This window comes from Symsagittifera roscoffensis, chromosome 1 (genome assembly GCF_963678635.1).
Source record: "Symsagittifera roscoffensis chromosome 1, txSymRosc1.1, whole genome shotgun sequence".
Lineage (NCBI taxonomy): Eukaryota > Metazoa > Xenacoelomorpha > Acoela > Convolutidae > Symsagittifera > Symsagittifera roscoffensis.
Genome location: NC_087062.1, coordinates 49806937 through 49827945, shown reverse-complemented (window position 1 = coordinate 49827945; position 21009 = coordinate 49806937). Strand labels below are relative to the sequence as shown.

Here is a 21009-nt window from a genome sequence, read left to right as displayed (position 1 = left end):
TATTCGTTTTCTTTCTTTGTTTTATCACAGCCATTTAAGGCAAACATTCTAGCAGTCGCTTTCCAGACATAGCTGAGCTTTGATATTTTGGTTAGCTATAAGGCTGGTCTTCTGGTAATTGACAAAGCCACAATTCGGTAGGGCGGTTTGACGCAAACAAGGTTTAGTGATGGCCTTGTCCCGACCATCATCGTTGAGTGAGAAGGATCCTTAGAATCAGGTCAGTTTTTACTTTGCAGTTCTACTTTGCAATTTGACAACACCTCAGTTCAGTCGGGCGGTTCAATGCCAACAATGTTCTCAGCAGGCGTTGATTCTTCGACCATTCTCTTAAAGTGGGAATGACCGTCGGATTCAGGGCAATTTTTTCCATCCTATTTTGTATAACTCACGGAAAACGTATAGGAGGCCAAATGTGTTATCATATTATTGACCTTTCGCCCTTGATTCAGTTTCAACATGAATCGAAACAAATAAGATGAAACTTGATGAGTAAATTAGATTAAACTGATGAGGGACCGGCCTCCCAACTTAAAATCCAACAGAGCTTAAACGCTTTGTTTCTACTTCAAAAAAGAAAAGAAAATTAGGAAACAAATTACAAAAAAATGTATATTGAAATGTTCCTAAGTTTTAGATTTCTTTTCTAAAATCAGTTTACTTGCAAGCTTCTGCGCTACCTCAAACTACCTTCGAACATTGGGCGGTGCTTTCTGAAGACTCGAGAGGTTATCCATTTTGAGAAGGAGAAGCGCGTTGTTTATCTAAAAATGGTAATGCGTATCTTAAATGAATCGTGCGTTGGTTGTCATATTTAATTTATCAGCTCGCTGCAACTTTTTAAAACTCTCTTAATCTCAAGCAACGATTTACTAGTGCTTGTGCCAGTTTACTTGCAAGCTTCTGCGCTACCTCAAACATTGGGAGGTGCTTTCTCAAGATTCGAGAGGTTATTCATTTTGAGAAGCGCGTTGTTTATCTAAAAATGATGAAGCGTATCTTAATTGAATCCTGCGTTGGTTGTCATATTTAATTTACCAGCTCGCTGGATTTTTTTAAAACTCTCTTAATCTCGGCAGATATCTAAAACAAGGACAAAAAGAATAGAGCTAATGCATAAAGATTTCGAATTGAAAAAGATGTACTGGACCACTTACGTTGCTCCACCGGCTTCGCGGTATGAGAGATTCAGGCTAAATAACGCCACTAGCTTAAGCAATGAATGCATCGGATCAAGAAAAGCTTGATGTGCATGTTTCTTGAAATTGTTTGAACTAAACATAGGATGTTGAGCAGCATACGTGATAATTGTTGTGATAAACTCTTATCACTCTTATCGTCATCGTTGAGACTCCCAACGATGACGATGAAACAACAAGTACAACACGAAGCTGATTACCGAGTCAAACGTTGAAATGGCCATGCGGCAAATGCGAACAGGAGTGTAGAGGAAAAACAGTAAATGTTCAGCTTGCAATATCTGGTTTCACCTGATGTGCCAACCTACCTACTGCTGTTCTCAACTATCTTGGGAAACGTGGTGTTTGTTGTGATAAACTTATTAGCCTAATTGTTGTGATAAACTTATTAAATAGATATGCCTGAGTCCAAGGGGGATGGACCCCCCCACGATGACGATGAAACTACAAGTACAACACGAAGCTGATTACCGAGTCAAACGTTGAAATGGCCATGCGGCAAATGCGAACAGGAGTGTAGAGGAAAAACAGTAAATGTTCAGCTTGCAATATCTGGTTTCACCTGATGTGCCAACCTACCTACTGCTGTTCTCAACTATCTTGGGAAACGTGGTGTTTGTTGTGATAAACTTATTAGCCTAATTGTTGTGATAAACTTATTAAATAGATATGCCTGAGTCCAAGGGGGATGGACCCCCCCACGATGACGATGAAACTACAAGTACAACACGAAGCTGATTACCGAGTCAAACGTTGAAATGGCCATGCGGCAAATGCGAACAGGAGTGTAGAGGAAAAACAGTAAATGTTCAGCTTGCAATATCTGGTTTCACCTTATGTGCCAATCTACCTACTGCTGTTCTCAACTATCTTGGGAAACGGTGTTTTTTGGAACTAAAATCTGTATCGAAAAAAGCCCCTTTGAGAAACTGAGTCAACAGATAACTGGTATCAGCAAGATGGTGAATGAACTCAAGGAAGAACAAAGTGAAATGAAAATTCAACAAGAGAAAATTGTAGAGACCATTCCTGAAAGCAGAAAACAAGCAAATGTAGCGCCTCAACCTGCTATGAAGGACGATGGGAGAACCCAGTTTCAACTTCGTATTGATGGAGTTCCAGAGGCAATTGCAGACACAGGGGAGAAAAATAGCCGAGAAACAATCCTGAACCACGACAGCAGTGAAATTCTGAAAATATTCGAGTACATGGAAGAAAGACCAGGAATAAACGACATACAGAGGCTTGGAAAATTCAAAAAGGATCAGAAACAAGAAGTCGGAAATAAGCAAGGATCAGAAAGTCCGAAACGTCCTCGAACAATCCTAGTAACCCTGAATAACATTTGGGACGTGAGAAAACTCTTGTCCAAAACTCCGCGCCTGAGGAATTATGCACAACCCGTTTACATATCGAAATGACTAAGTAAGAAAGAAATGGAAATGGAGAATGAAACTCTACGACAACGACGTCAACTGATAAAACAAGGAACGAAATGAGAGGATATACGCATAACAAAGGATTTCGAAGTGCATGTGATGGGACAACAATTCGCTGGAAAGAGAATGGGAGCACAACAAGAATGACTACTGAGCAGAATTAATATACTTTTGTACAATGTCCGCAGTTTACTTAAACTAGACAGAAGGCTTGGTTTTGCTAAAGCTTTAAAATTGACTACATACGATATCATACTGTTAACTGAAACCTGGCTAACGGAAGACCTTAAGAGCGAAGAATTATTCATCCCTAGCTATACGCTTTATCGTAGCGAACGGAAACTTAGCAAACATGGCAATTCCCTCCATGGAGGTGTTCTTATCGGATTCAAGGACAATTATATCCAGCAAGAGATTGACAACAGTTGCTTATCCTCATCCCTTCAAGCATCATGTTCCTTTGTTAAGGTTACCACTAGTATTGTATCTGTAGTTATGTGTTGTCTCTACAAATCACCAAGTAATAGTGCCTACCGTCTGACCAACAGTGAGATACAGAGTCTTCTACAACTGCTAATAGAGCAGGGTCCAAACGTCATGCTGGTCGGTGATTTCAATTTACCGACAATAAACTGGACCACACATTCCAGCAACGACGAGTATGAGCAAGAGTTCCTCAAGACTGTAGATACTTACAATTTGGTTCAAATGGTGGATTTTAAAACAACGAGAACAAATATGCTCGACCTATGTCTAGTAACGAATGACAACATTATCAACACAGTGTGCCAAGACATTTCTTTACCTCCAGATTACATATCTAGTGATCACATTCCGATATCCATAGAGCTTGTAGATAAAATAGAGAACAATTGTGACACCAAGATGAAATTGAGCTACTGTCACTGTGACTATGAACAACTTAACTCTCTCATAGACAAGAACCAGTTCAACCCCAAGTGCTATAGCAACATTAATGTAATGACTGATGAATGTTATTGCTGGCTGTTCAGTTTGATTAGCAAATGCACAAAAATACGCACGGCTCACAGGACAGACCTATCCCCATGGATAAAACCCTCAACATCCCATATGATGAAGAAACTCGAGACACTAAGATGCAAGGAGAACCCAAGTCCGCACAAGTTGGAATCATTGAAAGCAAAACGTGAAACGATGCAAGAGCAAGACCAAGCTGATTATGAAAGCCGAATATTTCAGGGCAGGGACACAAGTCGTATATTCAAGTATTTCAAAAGCCTACGACGAAGCAAGTTATCTCCCATTTTGACCAGGAATGAAAGACTAGAAACTTCAAAAGAAGGTCGAGCCGAACTTCTCTGTGAATACTTTGCTTCGATTACTGAAACAAACCATGAAATGAAGACCCGCATACACATGGCGATCTTAGCCTGATCATATCAGCAGATGAAATATCAAACGAACTCAGTGTACTGGACCCATCTAAGAGTCGAGGTGAAGATAAGCTGCCAGCCTCAGTAATGAAAGAAACAGCAAACAAGTTGAAGACATCAAAAGTTAAAAATATCAAAAAACTGACCCAAGTGCCCGCCAGATAGAAACATGGAATTATCATACCAATATACAGAGGAGGAAAGAAATCAGATGTTGGAAACTATCGACCAGTAACTTTGCTAAACACACCTAACAAAGTTTTTGAACGTATAATCTACAAGAGGCTCATGGAGGTTATTACTCACCACTGCAGCTCTACACAATTTGGTTTTATGAAGAGAAGATCCACCATTTTACAGTTATTGAAGAGTATAACTATGATATCTGATGCCGCTGCTGAAGAATCTCTCCTACTTCTTTTCGATTTCTTCAAGGCATTCGACAAAATCAACCATGGAATAATGCTAAAGAAATTATCTTTGCTTGGCTTAGATAGAAATTTCTACTATATCATCAAAAGCTACTTGACAGGGAGAACCCAATCCGTGAGAATCGAAGATCATTTATCAGCTCCTAGAATAGTGCAAACAGGCGTACCTCAGGGCGCAGTCTTGCGCCCCTTACTTTTCCTCCTGTACATCAATGACCTACCTTCTATCATCTACTCATCGATCGCCCTCATGTTTGCTGATGACTTGAAGTTATTTTTCAGAGGAACGATGAATAGTCTCGATCAATTACAACAAGATTTGATAAACTTAGAGTTATGGAACACTCAAAATCATCTGCTTTTCAATGCTAAAAAATGCAACATGCTTGTATTCAATTTTCAGATTCCACCCTCTCTTAAATTCATGGGTAACGTTTTGAGTGATATAAACAGTGTGAAAGACTTGTGATTAACTCTGAACAAAGCATTGAAGCGGTCAGAGCATCTAAACAACAAATTGTCAAAATGTCACAATGTTTACCAAATGGTTAAACGCAATACTTCTTCTAGTCTGGTAACTACATCGAAGCTTCAGTTTTATAAAGCAGTGTTTGTTCCAACAATACTATATGGAGCTGAGTGCTGGTCTACGAGTAGGTCAGATATTACTGAGATGGAGAAGATGAACAAGAAACTACTCAAATGGATTGTTCCGTATGCGATATGTTACAAAGATGCTATGATCCGCCTGAACGTGTTACCATTACCATATTTTCAAGTCATGAAGGAGCTTTTACTTTTATCAAACATCGTTGAGAACAAATTCGACGTGAATTTTTCTGAAAATTATCAAAGGGTAAGTAGTCGTCGTGGGCGCTTGCGCTTCTCTCTACCGAAAGTAAAGTTATTGAAGAGTATAACTATGATATATGATGCCGCTGCTGAAGAATCTCTCCTGCTTCTTTTCGATTTCTCCAAGGCATTCGACAAGATCAACCATGGAATAATGCTAAAGAAATTATCTTTGCTTGGCTTAGATAGAAATTTCTACTATATCATCAAAAGCTACTTGACAGGGAGAACCCAATCCGTGAGAATCGAAGATCATTTATCAGCTCCTAGAATAGTCCAAACAGGCGTATCACAGGGCTCAGTCTTGGGCCTCTTATTTTTCCTCCTGTACATCAATGACGTACTTTCTATCATCTACTCATCGATCGCCCTCATGTTTGCTGATGACTTGAAGTTATTTTTCAGAGGAACGATGAATAGTCTCGATCAATTACAACAAGATTTGATAAACTTAGAGTTATGGAACACTCAAAATCATCTGCTTTTCAATGCTAAAAAATGCAACATGCTTGTATTCAATTTTCAGATTCCACCCTCTCTTAAATTCATGGGTAACGTTTTGAGTGATATAAACAGTGTGAAAGACTTGTGATTAACTCTGAACAAAGCATTGAAGCGGTCAGAGCATCTAAACAACAAATTGTCAAAATGTCACAATGTTTACCAAATGGTTAAACGCAATACTTCTTCTAGTCTGGTAACTACATCGAAGCTTCAGTTTTATAAAGCAGTGTTTGTTCCAACAATACTATATGGAGCTGAGTGCTGGTCTACGAGTAGGTCAGATATTACTGAGATGGAGAAGATGAACAAGAAACTACTCAAATGGATTGTTCCGTATGCGATATGTTACAAAGATGCTATGATCCGCCTGAACGTGTTACCATTACCATATTTTCAAGTCATGAAGGAGCTTTTACTTTTATCAAACATCGTTGAGAACAAATTCGACGTGAATTTTTCTGAAAATTATCAAAGGGTAAGTAGTCGTCGTGGGCGCTTGCGCTTCTCTCTACCGAAAGTAAAGTTATTGAAGAGTATAACTATGATATATGATGCCGCTGCTGAAGAATCTCTCCTGCTTCTTTTCGATTTCTCCAAGGCATTCGACAAGATCAACCATGGAATAATGCTAAAGAAATTATCTTTGCTTGGCTTAGATAGAAATTTCTACTATATCATCAAAAGCTACTTGACAGGGAGAACCCAATCCGTGAGAATCGAAGATCATTTATCAGCTCCTAGAATAGTCCAAACAGGCGTATCACAGGGCTCAGTCTTGGGCCTCTTATTTTTCCTCCTGTACATCAATGACGTACTTTCTATCATCTACTCATCGACCGCCCTCATGTTTGCTGATGACTTGAAGTTATTTTTCAGAGGAACGACGAATAGTCTCGATCAATTACAACAAGATTTGATAAACTTAGAGTTATGGAGTACTCAAAATCATCTGCTTTTCAAAGCTAAAAATGCAACATGCTTGTATTCAATTTTCTGATTCCACCTTCTCTTAAATTCATGGGTAACGTTTTGAGTGATATAAACAGTGTGAAAGACTTGGGATTAACTCTGAACAAAGCATTGAAGTGGTCAGAGCATATAAACAACAAATTGTCAAAATGTCACAAGGTTTATCAAATGTTTAAACGCAATACTTCTTCTAGTCTGGTAACTACATCGAAGCTTCAGTTATATAAAGCAGTGTTCGTTCCAACAATACTATATGGAGCTGAGTGCTGGTCTCCGAGTAGGTCAGATATTACTCAGATGGAGAAGATGAACAAGAAACTACTCAAATGGATTGTTCCGTATGCGATATGTTACAAAGATGCTATGATCCGCCTGAACGTGTTACCATTACCATATTTTCAAGTCTGAAAACAAATTCGACGTGAATTTTTCTGAAAATTATCATAGAGTAAGTAGTCGTCGTGGGCGCTTGCGCTTATCTCTACGGAAAGTACAAACTGAGAAAGAAAGAAATAATTTCTGGTATCGTGCGTGCATGAGAGCAAATATTTCTGGACTCAAGGCTAGATTATTAGATCATATGTGGAGCTATTTTGTACAACATTATCAAGAGAACAATGCCTGTTCATGGACCTTTTTATTGTCTATGCAACAATGAATGAATTACCGCACATGATCAGAATTGGGGAGAAATCCCTTCGCATTGCAAAAATCTACCACAACAACTAGGTAGCAAAACCAATTAAAACATTTTTTGAAACTTAGAAGTAACCAAAAACCCTCTATCCTGTCCACCACGTGTACTTTTTGCAAATATTTTCGTGTTCGCTGATTGATCATGTTTTCGAAAAACATCGTTTGAAAAAAGTCATAATCCGGCCCGAACGAAGCGGTAACTCATACACGTATCGGTAACTGGTTCCAAAAGTTTTATCAGCTGATTTCAGTAATTGTTTGACCAAAAACGATCAATAGGAAAATGTACAGGAGCACAGAAAACCGTTGTGAGCAAAAAGTGAATAAAAGAAAGACCATGTAGATGTTTTCATAATTTCGAAAAGTAGCGCAACTCAATTGATCTTTCAGAAAAACAAACAAGTCATTTGCTTTAACCGCCACGAGGGATTGTTATATAAATTAACATCTTTACTTTTCCCAGTTAGTAATATGCTTGGGCAATGAAGGCAAGGAACTTGAAAATGAGCATCGCGAGAAGGGATGAAGTCGTCCGCATAAGAGGTGAGGTGTAAACTCTCTGCAGGGGCTATAACCAAGAGAACCAAGCCCTGGGTAACTCCGAGGTGGAATATTCTATGGGAAGATCACTGTTCGCGAAAGCAAGCGGTGGCTTGACGCCCATTTAGATAGTTATTGGTGTGTCATGCACGAGTATGCAATTACAAACCCTATCGAAAGCCATTGAAAGGTCTATTTTTCCGAGGACAGCGCTTAAAAGAAGGGGCCGATTCTGATTAAAACAGTCAAGGACTGCGCACTGTTGGTGAAATGCAATGGGCGGAAACCAAATTGATGCTTGGCATGTTGTAGATGTTTAATTAAAAATGGATGGATGAGCCTTTCTCGAATTTTAATTGCAAGGCAAAGAAGGGATAATGGCTTGTGTGACAAGGAAAGTTTTAGATCTTTGTCTGATTCGGGCCAGAGAATTTTTTACAATTTTTCCTAAATTGAGGGATTCTGTTCTCAGACAGCCAAAATTTCAGAAAAAAAAAGTTAAATAGTGCAAGGCTAGAGGACCGAAGGTTTTGAAGTTAAAATTGCAGAAACTATTCGGGTCGAGTGCTCAGTACGGTTTGCTGTCAGTTATGGCGGGTTTTTGCGGGGATAAAAAGGTGACTCGTTGGGATAATGAGCGTAGTAAAAAGAGGGATCTCGGCTATTTTGCGTATCGTTGTACGAAGTACTTTGTCTGAAGTCGGGGTCCTTGCGTTGGTGAAATGTTTGCTAAAAGCTTGGGATTTGTCTAATCTGAAGCTGATAGACTTCGAGTCAACCGGACTGGGTGCTTGCGATAGTGAAAGGTGGCGCAGTTTCAGATAGGTCCGACTCAATTTCTTGGTAAAGCATTTCCAGTCAGCTTCAAGAAAATTAATTTAGGTCCTTTTCGCAAAAAACTAGCTGTTCAATCAGAAGTAGTTCAATAAGTACGGAGAAGTCGTCTGATCTTCCGATTTCATCGGTAACCAGGATGCCGAGAAAAAAAAATGATCACTATTTCAGTGAAAGGTCACTGCTTGATTTTTAAATTTCGTCGTTAGAAGCGACTATGGTTTGATTTTCGTCATTTAGCGCATTACTAGATTCGGTAGGTTTCATTACTGAGAGTCTGACCGCGTTGATAATCTTCTATGTTGGAGTACCATGAGTTTGAGTGTGCGTTTAAATCCCAACAACAAGTGGTTCCCCAGGTTCAAGTAGATCAGTAAGGAATGCGGAGTAACAAGGGGACAACTGGATTTGAGGGGATGTAAAAACTCTTAATCGGGCGTTTAGACGCACTGGCTATCAGCGAGATACACATAGCCTCTACAAATCCGTCACTGGTAATGTTTCACTAGAATTATAAGCCACCACCTTCTTTAACTATGTCTTTGCAGATAATGATATTAAGGGCAGCAATAGAGGGGGATTCCGACTTTGTTTCCTCATCTTAGTTTCATGAATGACTGCAATATGGAATCAATTTACCACTAAAAAAAGCAGCAAATTTGGGCGTTTGCTCGGGTATTCCTGTACAATTTTATTGCCAAGTGCTTAGAAAGCTTTTGGCTGGAATTAGAGAAATTTGAGGTGAGTTGGTGGTAGTTGGTGTGATGGTTGAAAGTTAGGGATTTAATGGAGGGGCAGTATGGGGTAGGGAGTGTTGGTTATTCAAGTTCAAAATGTTGGGAGTTAGGGGACTCAGCGGGGGGATTTGGTTCCGGGGAGTGCTAAAATAAAACTAACAGCACAAAGGACAAAAAGTATATACTGATTGGTCGAGATATCTCTTTGAAAGCTTTTAAGGTTGAACCATTTTCATACAATCGTCAATCATATTTCCGTCTCTGGAACAAAATTATAAGTTTATCACAAACAAACAGATGCGTTCTCTTTTATTGTTATCACAGCCAATTAAGTCGAACTTTTTCTAGCAGTCCCTTTCCAGACATTTCGGAATGTTGAGATTTCGGTTAGTTATAATTCTGGTACTTTGAATTTGACAAATTCACATTATCTTGGTCGGTTTGACGCCAACAAGGTTCAGTGATGGCCTTGTTGTTCCGATCATACTCGTTGCGTGGGCGGGATCTTTAGAATCAGGTCAATTTTTTCCAACCAGTTTTGACTACTTTAGGGAAAGCTTGAAGGAGACTAAAAAAACGTATCATACTGAAAGTTTATCGATCATGATTCGAACTCCTAAGAGTTTAAACTCCTAAGAATTCCAATTTCGACACAGCTGTTTATAATTCTGGTAGCGATATTCGCTTGGTCACTTTGACGCCAACAAGTACGGTATCAGTGACGCAACCAAGTAAGGTATCATACTGAAAGTTTAACGATCATGATTCGAATTCCTAAGAGTTTAAACGAAACTCAGTTTCGACAAAGAGCTGTGTGGAGTACTTTCGATGACAAATAGATATTTAATGGGGCAATGCGGATATTTAATAGGGCAGAAGATATCTCGTATCACAAACACATGGATTCGTTATCTTTAATGTTTTATCCAGCCAATTAATTCAAACATAGCCATTCGAAGATTGGAAAAAATAATGAACGCAAGTAAACATAAAAACACTGACTTTCTTGAAAATTTTTTTTCAATTTTCGAATTTCAAAGAAAAAAATAGATGCCTTCTAAGCTTACTGAACAGTTTACGATTGGGCCTTTTTGGTTAACATGGACCCAACTAGACGAAACTGCATCAATAGGTAAAGTAAAAATGTAAAACCCTCTCGAAACTAGAAATCGTTCATGTATTTTTTGCGCCGTTCCACGATTGTATTTGGAGAGTGCCATTTACGTCACTTTCAGCAGATTAAATTCAATTGAACTCAAAAAGTGTACATATACCTAAAAGCATTCAAAAAAGCATCAATATGTATGAATGCACATCTGTAGTTATTAGAGACTTTTCCTCAAAAAAAAACCAGGAAGACCTTATTTGTCCATTACTCTTAAACATTCTAGCAGTTCCTTTCAAGACATGAATGACCTATATAAGAGTCTTCACTATGTTCATTACTCTACGTTATTACTTTGAAAATTGACAACACCCAAGTTCTGTGCAGGCGTTGTTTCGGCCATTCTCGTAGAGTGGGAAGGATCGTCGGATTCAGGCCGGTTTTTTCTATCCAATTTTGAATAACTCGAGGAAAACTTATTGCAGGTCAAATGTGTTATCATACTATTGCCCTTTTGACCGTGATTTTGATTCTAACATGATTCGGAAAAAAAAAATAGATGAAACTTTATGAGTAAATTAGATGAAACTGATGATAGACTGATCTCCCAATTTAAATTCCAGTAGAATTTTAACGCTTAGTCTCTACTTAGAGCGGAGCTTCTTATTTTTTTTACCCCACTTACTTGCATCTTTTCGTCTAACCGAACCGCCAATCTACAGGGAAAGAAATGACATTTGAGAAAAAATTATTATTTTTTTAATTTGAATTTTTTTTAATTTTTAGATTTCTATTCTTAAATCAATTTTTTGCAACCTGCTACAATAGATCAAATTAGATTCGGGCATTGGGAGGTGCTTTCTGATGATTCAAGAGGTTATTATTATTAGTTCCTTCTATTAAATTATTAAGCCCCAATAAGTAACTTTTTCTGCTTGATTGGTAATCACGGCCAAATATATCTGAAGCGCGTAAAAGTTGACCATAATTTCCGAAAACTAATTTTTTGGAAAAACACCGCTCGAATCAAGCTTGAAATACTCCCAGTATAATAAATCAACCCATCCTATCTTGCACCTAACGATTATTTCGGCACCTCAATTTGCGGGTAAGACACTACAGGTGATGATTTTGATAAGAGTGTTATTTATCTAAAAAAGACAATGTGTAAATTAACGACAACCAAAGCACGATTCAATTATCAGCTGGCTAGATCTGCTCAAGCTCTCTTCAATCTCTAGAGATGTCTAAAACAAGGACAAAAAGAAAGAGCTGATGGATAAAAATTTCTTGTTGAAAAAGGAAATACTGGAACACTTACGTTGCTCAACGAGCTTGGCGGTGTGTAAGACTCAGGCTGGATAACGTCACTAGCTGAAACAATGAATGCATCGGATCAAGAAAGTTAGATAGGCATGTTTCTTGAAACTGTTTGAGCTAAACCTAGGATGGTGAGCAGCATACATAATAAAAGCTTGACTAGGTAGCAAAGCCAATTTAAACGTTTCTTGAAATATAAAAAAACCTCTATCCTGTCCACCACGTAAACTTCTGCAAAAATATTCGTGTTTGCGGTTTGGTTTGGTCATGTTTTAAACGCAAAACTTCATCTATATAAATGCCATAATCCGGCCCGACTCATATACGAAGCGGTAAATCGTTCCAAAATTGTTGTCACCTGATTTCAGAGAAAGTGTTTGACCAATACCGAGCAATAGGTAATGCACAGGAGCGCAAAAACCTATTGTGAACAAAAAAATGAGAGACAGAAAGACCAGGTAGATGTTTTCATAATTTCGATAAGTAGAGCAACTCAGGGATTGGACCCCCTACCGACCCAAAGGGTCCTCCCTTTGAACTAATTCGAGATATCTATTTTTGGCTGACTAACCCTAAAACTTTTCAAAGGCGCCCTGGGCACCAATATACTAACGCCTTTTTGTAGCCGGTTTTTTTTCAAAATTTAGCCTGCGGCGCCAAAAATTTGGCAAAACATGATCTTTTTAGTGCATTGGAACAGCTCGGAAAATCAATTTGGAAAATCAGGGAGCGGAGAGTACGAATGATTGTTAAGCCAGTTAAATGTCACAACAAGATTTTGAATTTCGGCGTGAAAAGCTACTCTGGTTTGATTTTAGTCATTTAGCGCAGAGCTAGATTCGGCAATTTCATTACCCAGAGTCTGACCGCGTTACTCAGCACATTCTTCTATGTTGGAGTATCACGAGTTTGATTGTGCGTTAGGGTCCCCTAGAACCAGTCTGTCAAGTAGATCAGTAAGGGATGCGGAGTAACAACAGGTGGGACAACTGGATCTGAGGGGATGTAAGCACTCCAAATTAGGCGTTAAGACGCACTGGCTGTCACTGAGATACACATAGCCTCTGCAAACTCGTCACTTGTAATGAGTTACTAGTTATTGTAAGCCACCACTTTCTTTAATTATAACTTTGCGGTTAATAGTTTTAAAGTCGCCAAGGGAGGTGTTCCGACTTTCTTTCTTCGTCTTTGTTTTTTGAATGACGGTGATATGGAATCAATTTACCACTAAAAAAGCAGAAATTTCGGGCGTTTTCCCGGGTATTCCATTACAATATTATTGCAGTGCTTACAAAGCCTTTGGCTTGATTTAGAGAATTTTCAGGTGAGTTGGTGGTAGTTGGTGTGATGGTTTAAAGTTAGGGATGAATGGGGTGGCAGTCTGGGTAGGGAGTGTTGGTTAGTCAAGTTCAAGATGTTAGGAGTTAGGCGACTCAGCGGAGGGATTTGGTTCCGGGGCGTGGTTATATTAACAGCGCAAATGACAAAAAGTATATACTGATTGGTCGAGATATCTCTTTGAAAGCTTTTAAGGTTGAGCCATTTTCATACAATCGTCAATCATAAGTCCGCCTCTGGAACTAAGTTATAAGTTTATCACAAACACAGGGATTCGTTCTTTTTCATTGTTTTATCACAGCCAATAAAGTCGAACTTTCTAGCAGTCCCTTTCCAGACATATCTGAGTTTTGATTTTTTGGTTACTTATAAGTCTGATCTTTTGGTAATTGACAAAGTCACAATTTCGTTGGGCGTTTTGACGCAAACAAGTTTAAGTGATGGCCTTGTTGTTCCGACCATCCTCGTTGAGTGGGCAGAATCTTTAGAATCAGATCAATTGTTTTCCAACCAATGCAATAAAAGCTTGCAATAAGGTATCAGACTGAAAGTTTATCGGTCATGATTCGAATTTCTGAAAAATTTAAACAAAACTCAGTTTCGACAAAAAGCTGTTTGAGCACTTTCGACGACAAACAGATATTGAAACGGGCAATGCGCGACAGAAAGATCTCGTCGATCTAAATCTGCCCGAAATCAATAGAAATCAATTCAATTGTTGTATCACAGCCAATTAATACGAACATTCTAGCAGTTTCTTTCAAGACATTCACCTGAACTGAGACTTTGGTTACTTATAATTTTGCTACTTTTTCTACTTTGCAACTTGACAACACCTCAATTCAGTTGGGCGGTTCAATGCCAACAATGTTCTCAGCATGCGTTGATAATTCGACCATTCTCTTAAGGCGATTTTTTCCATCCAATTTTGTATAACTCACGGAAAACGTATAGGAGGCCAAAAGTGTTATCATATTATTGACTTTTCGCCCTTGATTCAGTTTCAACATGAATCGAAAAAAAATAACATGAAACTTGATGAGTAAGTTAGATTAAACTGATGAGGGACCGGCCTCCCAACTTAAAATCCAACAGAGCTTAAACGCTTTGTTTCTACTTAAAAAAGAAAAGAAAATTACAAAAAAAATGTATATTGAAAGTTCCTAAGTTTTAGATTTCTTTTCTAAAATTTGTTTACTTGCAAGCTTCTGCGCTACCTCAAACTACCTTCGAACATTGGGAGGTGCTTTCTGAAGACTCGAGAGGTTATTCATTTTGAGAAGCGCGTTGTTTATCTAAAAATGATAATGCGTATCTTAAATGAATCGTGCGTTGGTTGTCATATTTAATTTATCAGCTCGCTGGATTTTTTCAAAACTGTCTTAATCTCGGCAGATATCTAAAACAAGGACAAAAGAAGAGAGCTAATGCATAAAAATTTCGAATTGAAAAAGATGTACTGGATCACTTACGTTGCTCCACCGGCTTCGCGGTATGAGAGAATCAGGCTGAATAACGCCACTAGCTTAAGCAATGAATGTATCGGATCAAAAGCTTGATGTGCATGTTTCTTTAAATTGTTTGAGCTAAACATAGGATGTTGAGCAGCATACGTGATAATTGTTATGATAAACTCTTATCACTCTTATCGTCATCGTTGGGACTCCCAACGATGACGATGAAACTACAAGTACAACACGAAGCTGATTACCGAGTCAAACGTTGAAATGGCCATGCGGGAAGGGATAAACGTTTGACTAGGTAGCAAAACCAAATAAAACTTTTTTGAAACTTAGAAGTATCCAAAAACTCTCTATCCTGTCCACCACGTGTACTTTTTGCAAATTTTTCCGTGTTCGCTGTTTGATCATGTTTTCGAAAAACATCGTTTGAAAAAAGTCATAATCCGGCCCGAACGAAGCGGTAACTCATACACGTATCGGTAACTGGTTCCAAAAGTTTTATCAGCTGATTTCAGTAATTGTTTGACCAAAAACGATCAATAGGAAAATGTACAGGAGAAAACCGTTGTGAGCAAAAAGTGAATAAAAGAAAGACCATGTAGATGTTTTCATAATTTCGAAAAGTAGCGCAACTCAATTGATCTTTCAGAAAAACAAACAAGTCATTTGCTTTAACCGCCACGAGGGATTGTTATATAAATTAACATCTTTACTTTTCCCAGTTAGTAATATGCTTGGGCAATGAAGGCAAGGAACTTGACAATGAGCATCGCGAGAAGGGATGAAGTCGTCCGCATAAGAGGTGAGGTGTAAACTCTCTGCAGGGGCTATAACCGTGATAGAACCAAGCCCTGGAGAACTCCGGGGTGAAATATTCTATGGAAAGACGACTGTTCGCGAAGGCAAGCGGTGGCGTGACGCCCATTTAGACAGTTGCTGAGCCACCGCACTAGTCCTCTTGGTAGCGTTGTACCGAAAGCCATTGAAAGGTCTATTTTTCCGAGGACAGCGCTTAAAAAAAGGGGGCCGATTCTGATTAAAACAGTCAGTGACTGCGCACTGTTGGTGATATGCAATGGGCGGAAACCAAGTTGATGCTTGGCATGTGGTAGATGTTTAATTAAAAATGGATGGATGAGCCTTTCTCGAATTTTAATTGCAAGGCAAAGAAGGGATAATTGCTTGTGTGACAAGGAAAGTTTTAGATCTTTGTCTGATTCGGGCCAGGGAGTTTTAAACGATTTTTCCTAGTTTGAGGGATTCTGTTGTCAGTCAGCAAAAAATTCACAAAAAAAGTTAAGTGCAAAGCTAGAGGACCGAAGTGTTTGAAGTTAATATTGCAGAAGCTAATCGGGTCGAGTGCTCAGTACGGTTTGCTGTCAGTTATGGCGGGTTTTTGCGGGGATAAAAAGGTGACTCGTTGGGATAAGGAGTGTTGTAAAAAGAGGGAGCTCGGCTATTTTGCGTATCGTTGTACGAAGTAGTTTGTCTGAAGTCTGGGTCCTTGCGTTAGTGAAATGTTTGCTAAAAGCTTGGGATTTGTCTAATCTGAAGCTGATATACTTCGAGTGAAGTGGACTGGGTGCTTGCGATAGTGAAAGGTGGCGCAGTTTCAGATAGGTCCGACTCAATTTCTTGGTAAAGCATTTCCAGTCAGCTGCAAGAGAATTAATTTAGGTCATTTTCGCAAAAAACTAGCTGTTCAATCAGGAGTAGTTCAATAAGTATGGAGAAGTCGTCTGATCTTCCGATTTCATCGGTAAACAGGATGCGGAGAGTAAAAATGATGGTAATTTCAGTGAAAGGTCACTGCTTGCTTTTTAAATTTCGTCGCTAGAAGCTACTATGGTTTGATTTTCGTCATTTAGCGCATTACTAGATTCGGTAGGTTTTATTACTGAGAGTCTGACCGCGTTGATAATCTTCTATGTTGGATACCATGAGCTTGAGTGTGCGTTTAAATCCCAACAACAAGTGTGTCCCTAGGTTCAAGTAGATCAGTAAGCGATGCGGAGTAACAAGGGGGACAACTGGATTTGAGGGGAGGTAAAAACTCTAAATAGGGCGTTTAGACGCACTGGCTGTCAGCGAGATACACATAGCCTCTACAAATCCGTCACTGGTAATGTTTCACTAGAATTGTAAGCCACCACCTTCTTTAACTATGTCTTTGCAGGTAATGATATTAAGGGCACCAATAGAGGGGGATTCCGACTTTGTTTCCTCATCTTAGTTTCATGAATGACGGCAATATGGAATCAATTTACCACTAAATAAAGCAGCAAATTTGGGCGTTTTCTCGGGTATTCCTTTACAATTTTATTGCCAAGTGCTTAGAAAGCCTTTGGCTGGAATTAGAGAAATTTGAGGTGAGTTGGTGGTAGTTGGTGTGATGGTTGAAAGTTAGGGATTTAATGGAGGGGCAGTATGGGGTAGGAAGTGTTGGTTAGTCAAGTTCATGATGTTAGGAGTTAGGGGACTCAGCGGGGGGATTTGGTTCCGAGGAGTGCTAAAATATAATTAACAGCGCAAAGGACAAAAAGTATATACTGAGTGGTCGAGATATCTCTTTGAAAGCTTTTAAGGTTGAACCATTTTCATACAATCGTCAATCATATTTCCGTCTCTGGAACTAAATTATAAGTTTATCACAAACACATGGATTCGTTCTCTTTCATTGTTTTATCACAGCCAATTAAGTCGAACTTTTTCTAGCAGTCCCTTTCCAGACATTTCGGAATGTTGAGATTTCGGTTACTTATAATTCTGGTACTTTGAATTTGACAAATCCACATTAGCGTGGTCGGTTTGACGCCAACAAGGTTCAGTGATGGCCTAGTTCTTCCGATCATACTCGTTGCGTGGGCAGGATCTTTAGAATCAGGTCAATTTTTTCCAACCAGCTTTGACTACCGTATGGAAAGCTTGAAGGACACTAAAAAAACGTATCATACTGAAAGTTTATCGGTCATGATTCGAACTCCTAAGAGTTTAAATTCCTAAGAATTCCAATTTCGACACAGCTGTTTATAACTCTGGTAGATATATTCGCTTGGTCGCTTTGACGCCAACAAGTAAAGTATCAGTGACGCAACCAAGTACGGTATCATACTGAACGTTTAACGGTCATGATTCAAATTCCTAAGAGTTTAAACAAAACTCAGTTTCGACAAAAAGCTGTGTGGAGTACTTTCGATGACAAATAGATATTTAATGGGGCAGAATATATCTCGTATCACAAACACATGGATTCGTTATCTTTAATGTTTTATCCAGCCAATTAATTCAAACATAGCCAATCGAAGATTGGAAAAAAGTAATGAACGCAAGTAAACATAAAAACACTGACTTTCTGGAAAAAAAAATTTCAATTTTCGAATTTCAAAGAAGAAATTTGGTTGGGCGGTTCGATGCCAACAATGTTCTGGAAGGCGTTGTTTCGGCCATTCTTGTAGAGTGGGAAGGATCTTCGGATTCAGGCCGGTTTTTTCCATCCAATTTTGAATAACTCGAGGAAAACTTATTGCAGGTCAAATGTGTTATCATACTATTGCCCTTTTGACCGTGATTTTGATTCTAACATGATTCGGAAAAAAAATTAGATGAAACTTTATGAGTAAATTAGATGAAACTGATGATAGACTGATCTCCCAATTTAAATTCCAGTAGAACTTTAACGCTTAGTTTCAACTTAGAGCGGAGCTTCTTATTTTTTTAACCCCACTTACTTGCATCTTTTCGTCTAAACGAACCGCCAATCTACAGGAAAAGAAAGGAAATCTGAGAAAAATTATTTTTTTTTAATTTGAATTTTTTTTTAGATTTCTTTTCTTAAATCAATTTTTTGCAACCTACTGCAATACATCAAATTAGATGCGGCCATTGGGAGGTGCTTTCTGATGATTCAAGAGGTTATTATTATTAGTTCCTTCTATTAAATTATTAAGCCCCAATAAATTATTTAAGTAACTTTTTCTGCTTGATTGGTAATCACGGCCAAATATATCTGAAGCGCGTAAAAGTTGGCCATAATTTCCGGAAACTACTTTTTTTGAAAAAACGTATATAACCGCTCGAATCAAGCTTGAAATACCCCCAGTATAATATATCATTCCATCCTATCTTGCACCTTACGATTATTTCGGCACCTCAATTTGCGGGTAAGACACTACAGGTGATGATTTTGATAAGAGTGTTATTTATCTAAAAATGACAATGTGTAAAATAACGACAACCAACGCACGATTCAATTATCAGCTTGCGAGATCTGCTCAAGCTCTCTTCAATCTCTGGAGATGTCTAAAACAAGGACAAAAAGAATAGAGAGCTGATGGATAAAAATTTCGTGTTGAAAAAGGAAATACTGGAACACTTACGTTGCTCAACGAGCTTGGCGGTGTGTAAGATTCAGGCTGGATAACGTCACTAGCTGAAACAATGAATGCATCGGATCTAGAAAGTTAGATAGGCATAGTTTCTTGAAACTGTTTGAGCTAAACCTAGGATGGTGGGCAGCATACATAATAAAGGTTTGACTAGGTAGCAAAGCCAATTTAAACGTTTCTTGAAATATAAAAAAACCTCTATCCTGTCCACCACGTAAACTTCTGCAAATATATTTGTGTTTGCGGTTTGGTTTGGTCATGTTTTAAACCGAAAACTTCATCTATATAGATGCCATAATCCGGCCCGACTCATATACGAAGCGGTAAATCGTTCCAAAATTGTTGTCACCTGATTTCAGAGAAAGTGTTTGACCAATACCGAGCAATAGGTAAATGCACAGGAGCGCAAAAACCCATTGTGAACAAAAAAAATGAGAAGCAGAAAGACCAGGTAGATGTTTTCATAATGTCGATAAGTAGAGCAACTCAGGTGATCTTTCACGAAAAAAAAAACAAGTCATTTGCTATTACCGCCACGAGGGATTGTTATATTAGTACAAATTAACCCCTTTAATTTTTCCCAGCTTAAAATACCCTTGGACAAGGAATTCGACAGCTGGGCTAGGTAAAAAAACGATTCATCAAAACGAATAGGGCTAGTTTCGCAGCGAACATCTTTCAATATATTAGAATTTGTGCTTAATGTAAAATAAGCACAAAAAACTTAAGGAATGCGCTTAACAACCGTTTGCGATCGAATCTCAGACAATGACGATATAAAAAAAGCTACGATTAAAAAAAATTGATTAAAAAAAAAGAAAAAGCAAAGATGTTCAAATCGAAGAAATAGCAAATAAACGCCAAATTAGCTGATAAAGAAAAAAAATACTATCGATCTAGCCGCGGAGAAAACTCACCGAGTTGGCTCAATGAACTCCCTCTGAAACGATACAACTTCAATCTGACCAAGTCTGAACGCAGAGATGGCATATCACTCAGATACCATCTCTGAGTGAGATACCATGTTCTGAGGGAACCTAAGAACATGCCGATGGCATGCGGCGAACAGTTCAAAATCGCATTCACTCACTGTCCAAAATGAGGTAACACTATCATCAGGCACAACGAGATACGAGACCCATTTGCAAAATTAATAGACGAGGTATATTGTGATGTTGATGCCGTTATAAGGTGAGTCCTTTGTTATAAAATCAACGATCACTGTGAATGAGGGAAGATTAGACATCAAAGCAAATGGTTTATGGGAATCCAGATTTAACAAGACATATTTTGATGTTAAAAAATTCATCCTCTTGTCCCAAAACTAAGGAGGATTCTTAAAGCAATCATGGAAATCTGGAAAAAACTCAAAGATGAACAAAGAAAATCAAAGTTGAGAAGGCCATCTTCAATCCATTGATTTTTGCATGAACTTGTGGAACGGGACCTTCTGCCACTAAGTTCATAAAAAGAATTGCCTCTAAATTAAGCAAATCAGAGGCGAAGCAAAGCTCGACCAAAAAAAAACAAAAAGACAAATGTTGCTTAAAAGACAAAGAAGTATCATTCAACCATTTCAAAAATGTACAAGTAACAATATTTTCTAAAAGTGAAATAAAATTAGATTACGTTTTTTTTTCAAAAGGAAAACGAAAAAAACTTCGAAACTAAAAACTAATATCGTTACAATTTTATTACACTGAAAATACATTTAACTAAAAGAATACAAATTAATCAGGAAAAGTAGCAGACAGCAACTCAAGTTGGCAGAGTAATACAACA

General features: G+C 38.4%; 1 protein-coding gene across 1 annotated transcript in view; it reads right to left on the bottom strand.

Annotated features, from left to right (window-relative positions):
• Positions 1–21009, bottom strand: part of LOC134838602 (uncharacterized) — a 155492-nt gene that overhangs the window by 41351 nt on the left and 93132 nt on the right. The window contains exons 9-10 of the mRNA XM_063854109.1: positions 19219–19271; positions 19086–19141 (exon numbers count right to left, since the gene is read on the bottom strand). Of these exons, the coding sequence (XP_063710179.1) occupies positions 19086–19141; positions 19219–19271 (109 nt within the window). The remainder of the gene's footprint in view (positions 1–19085; positions 19142–19218; positions 19272–21009) is intronic.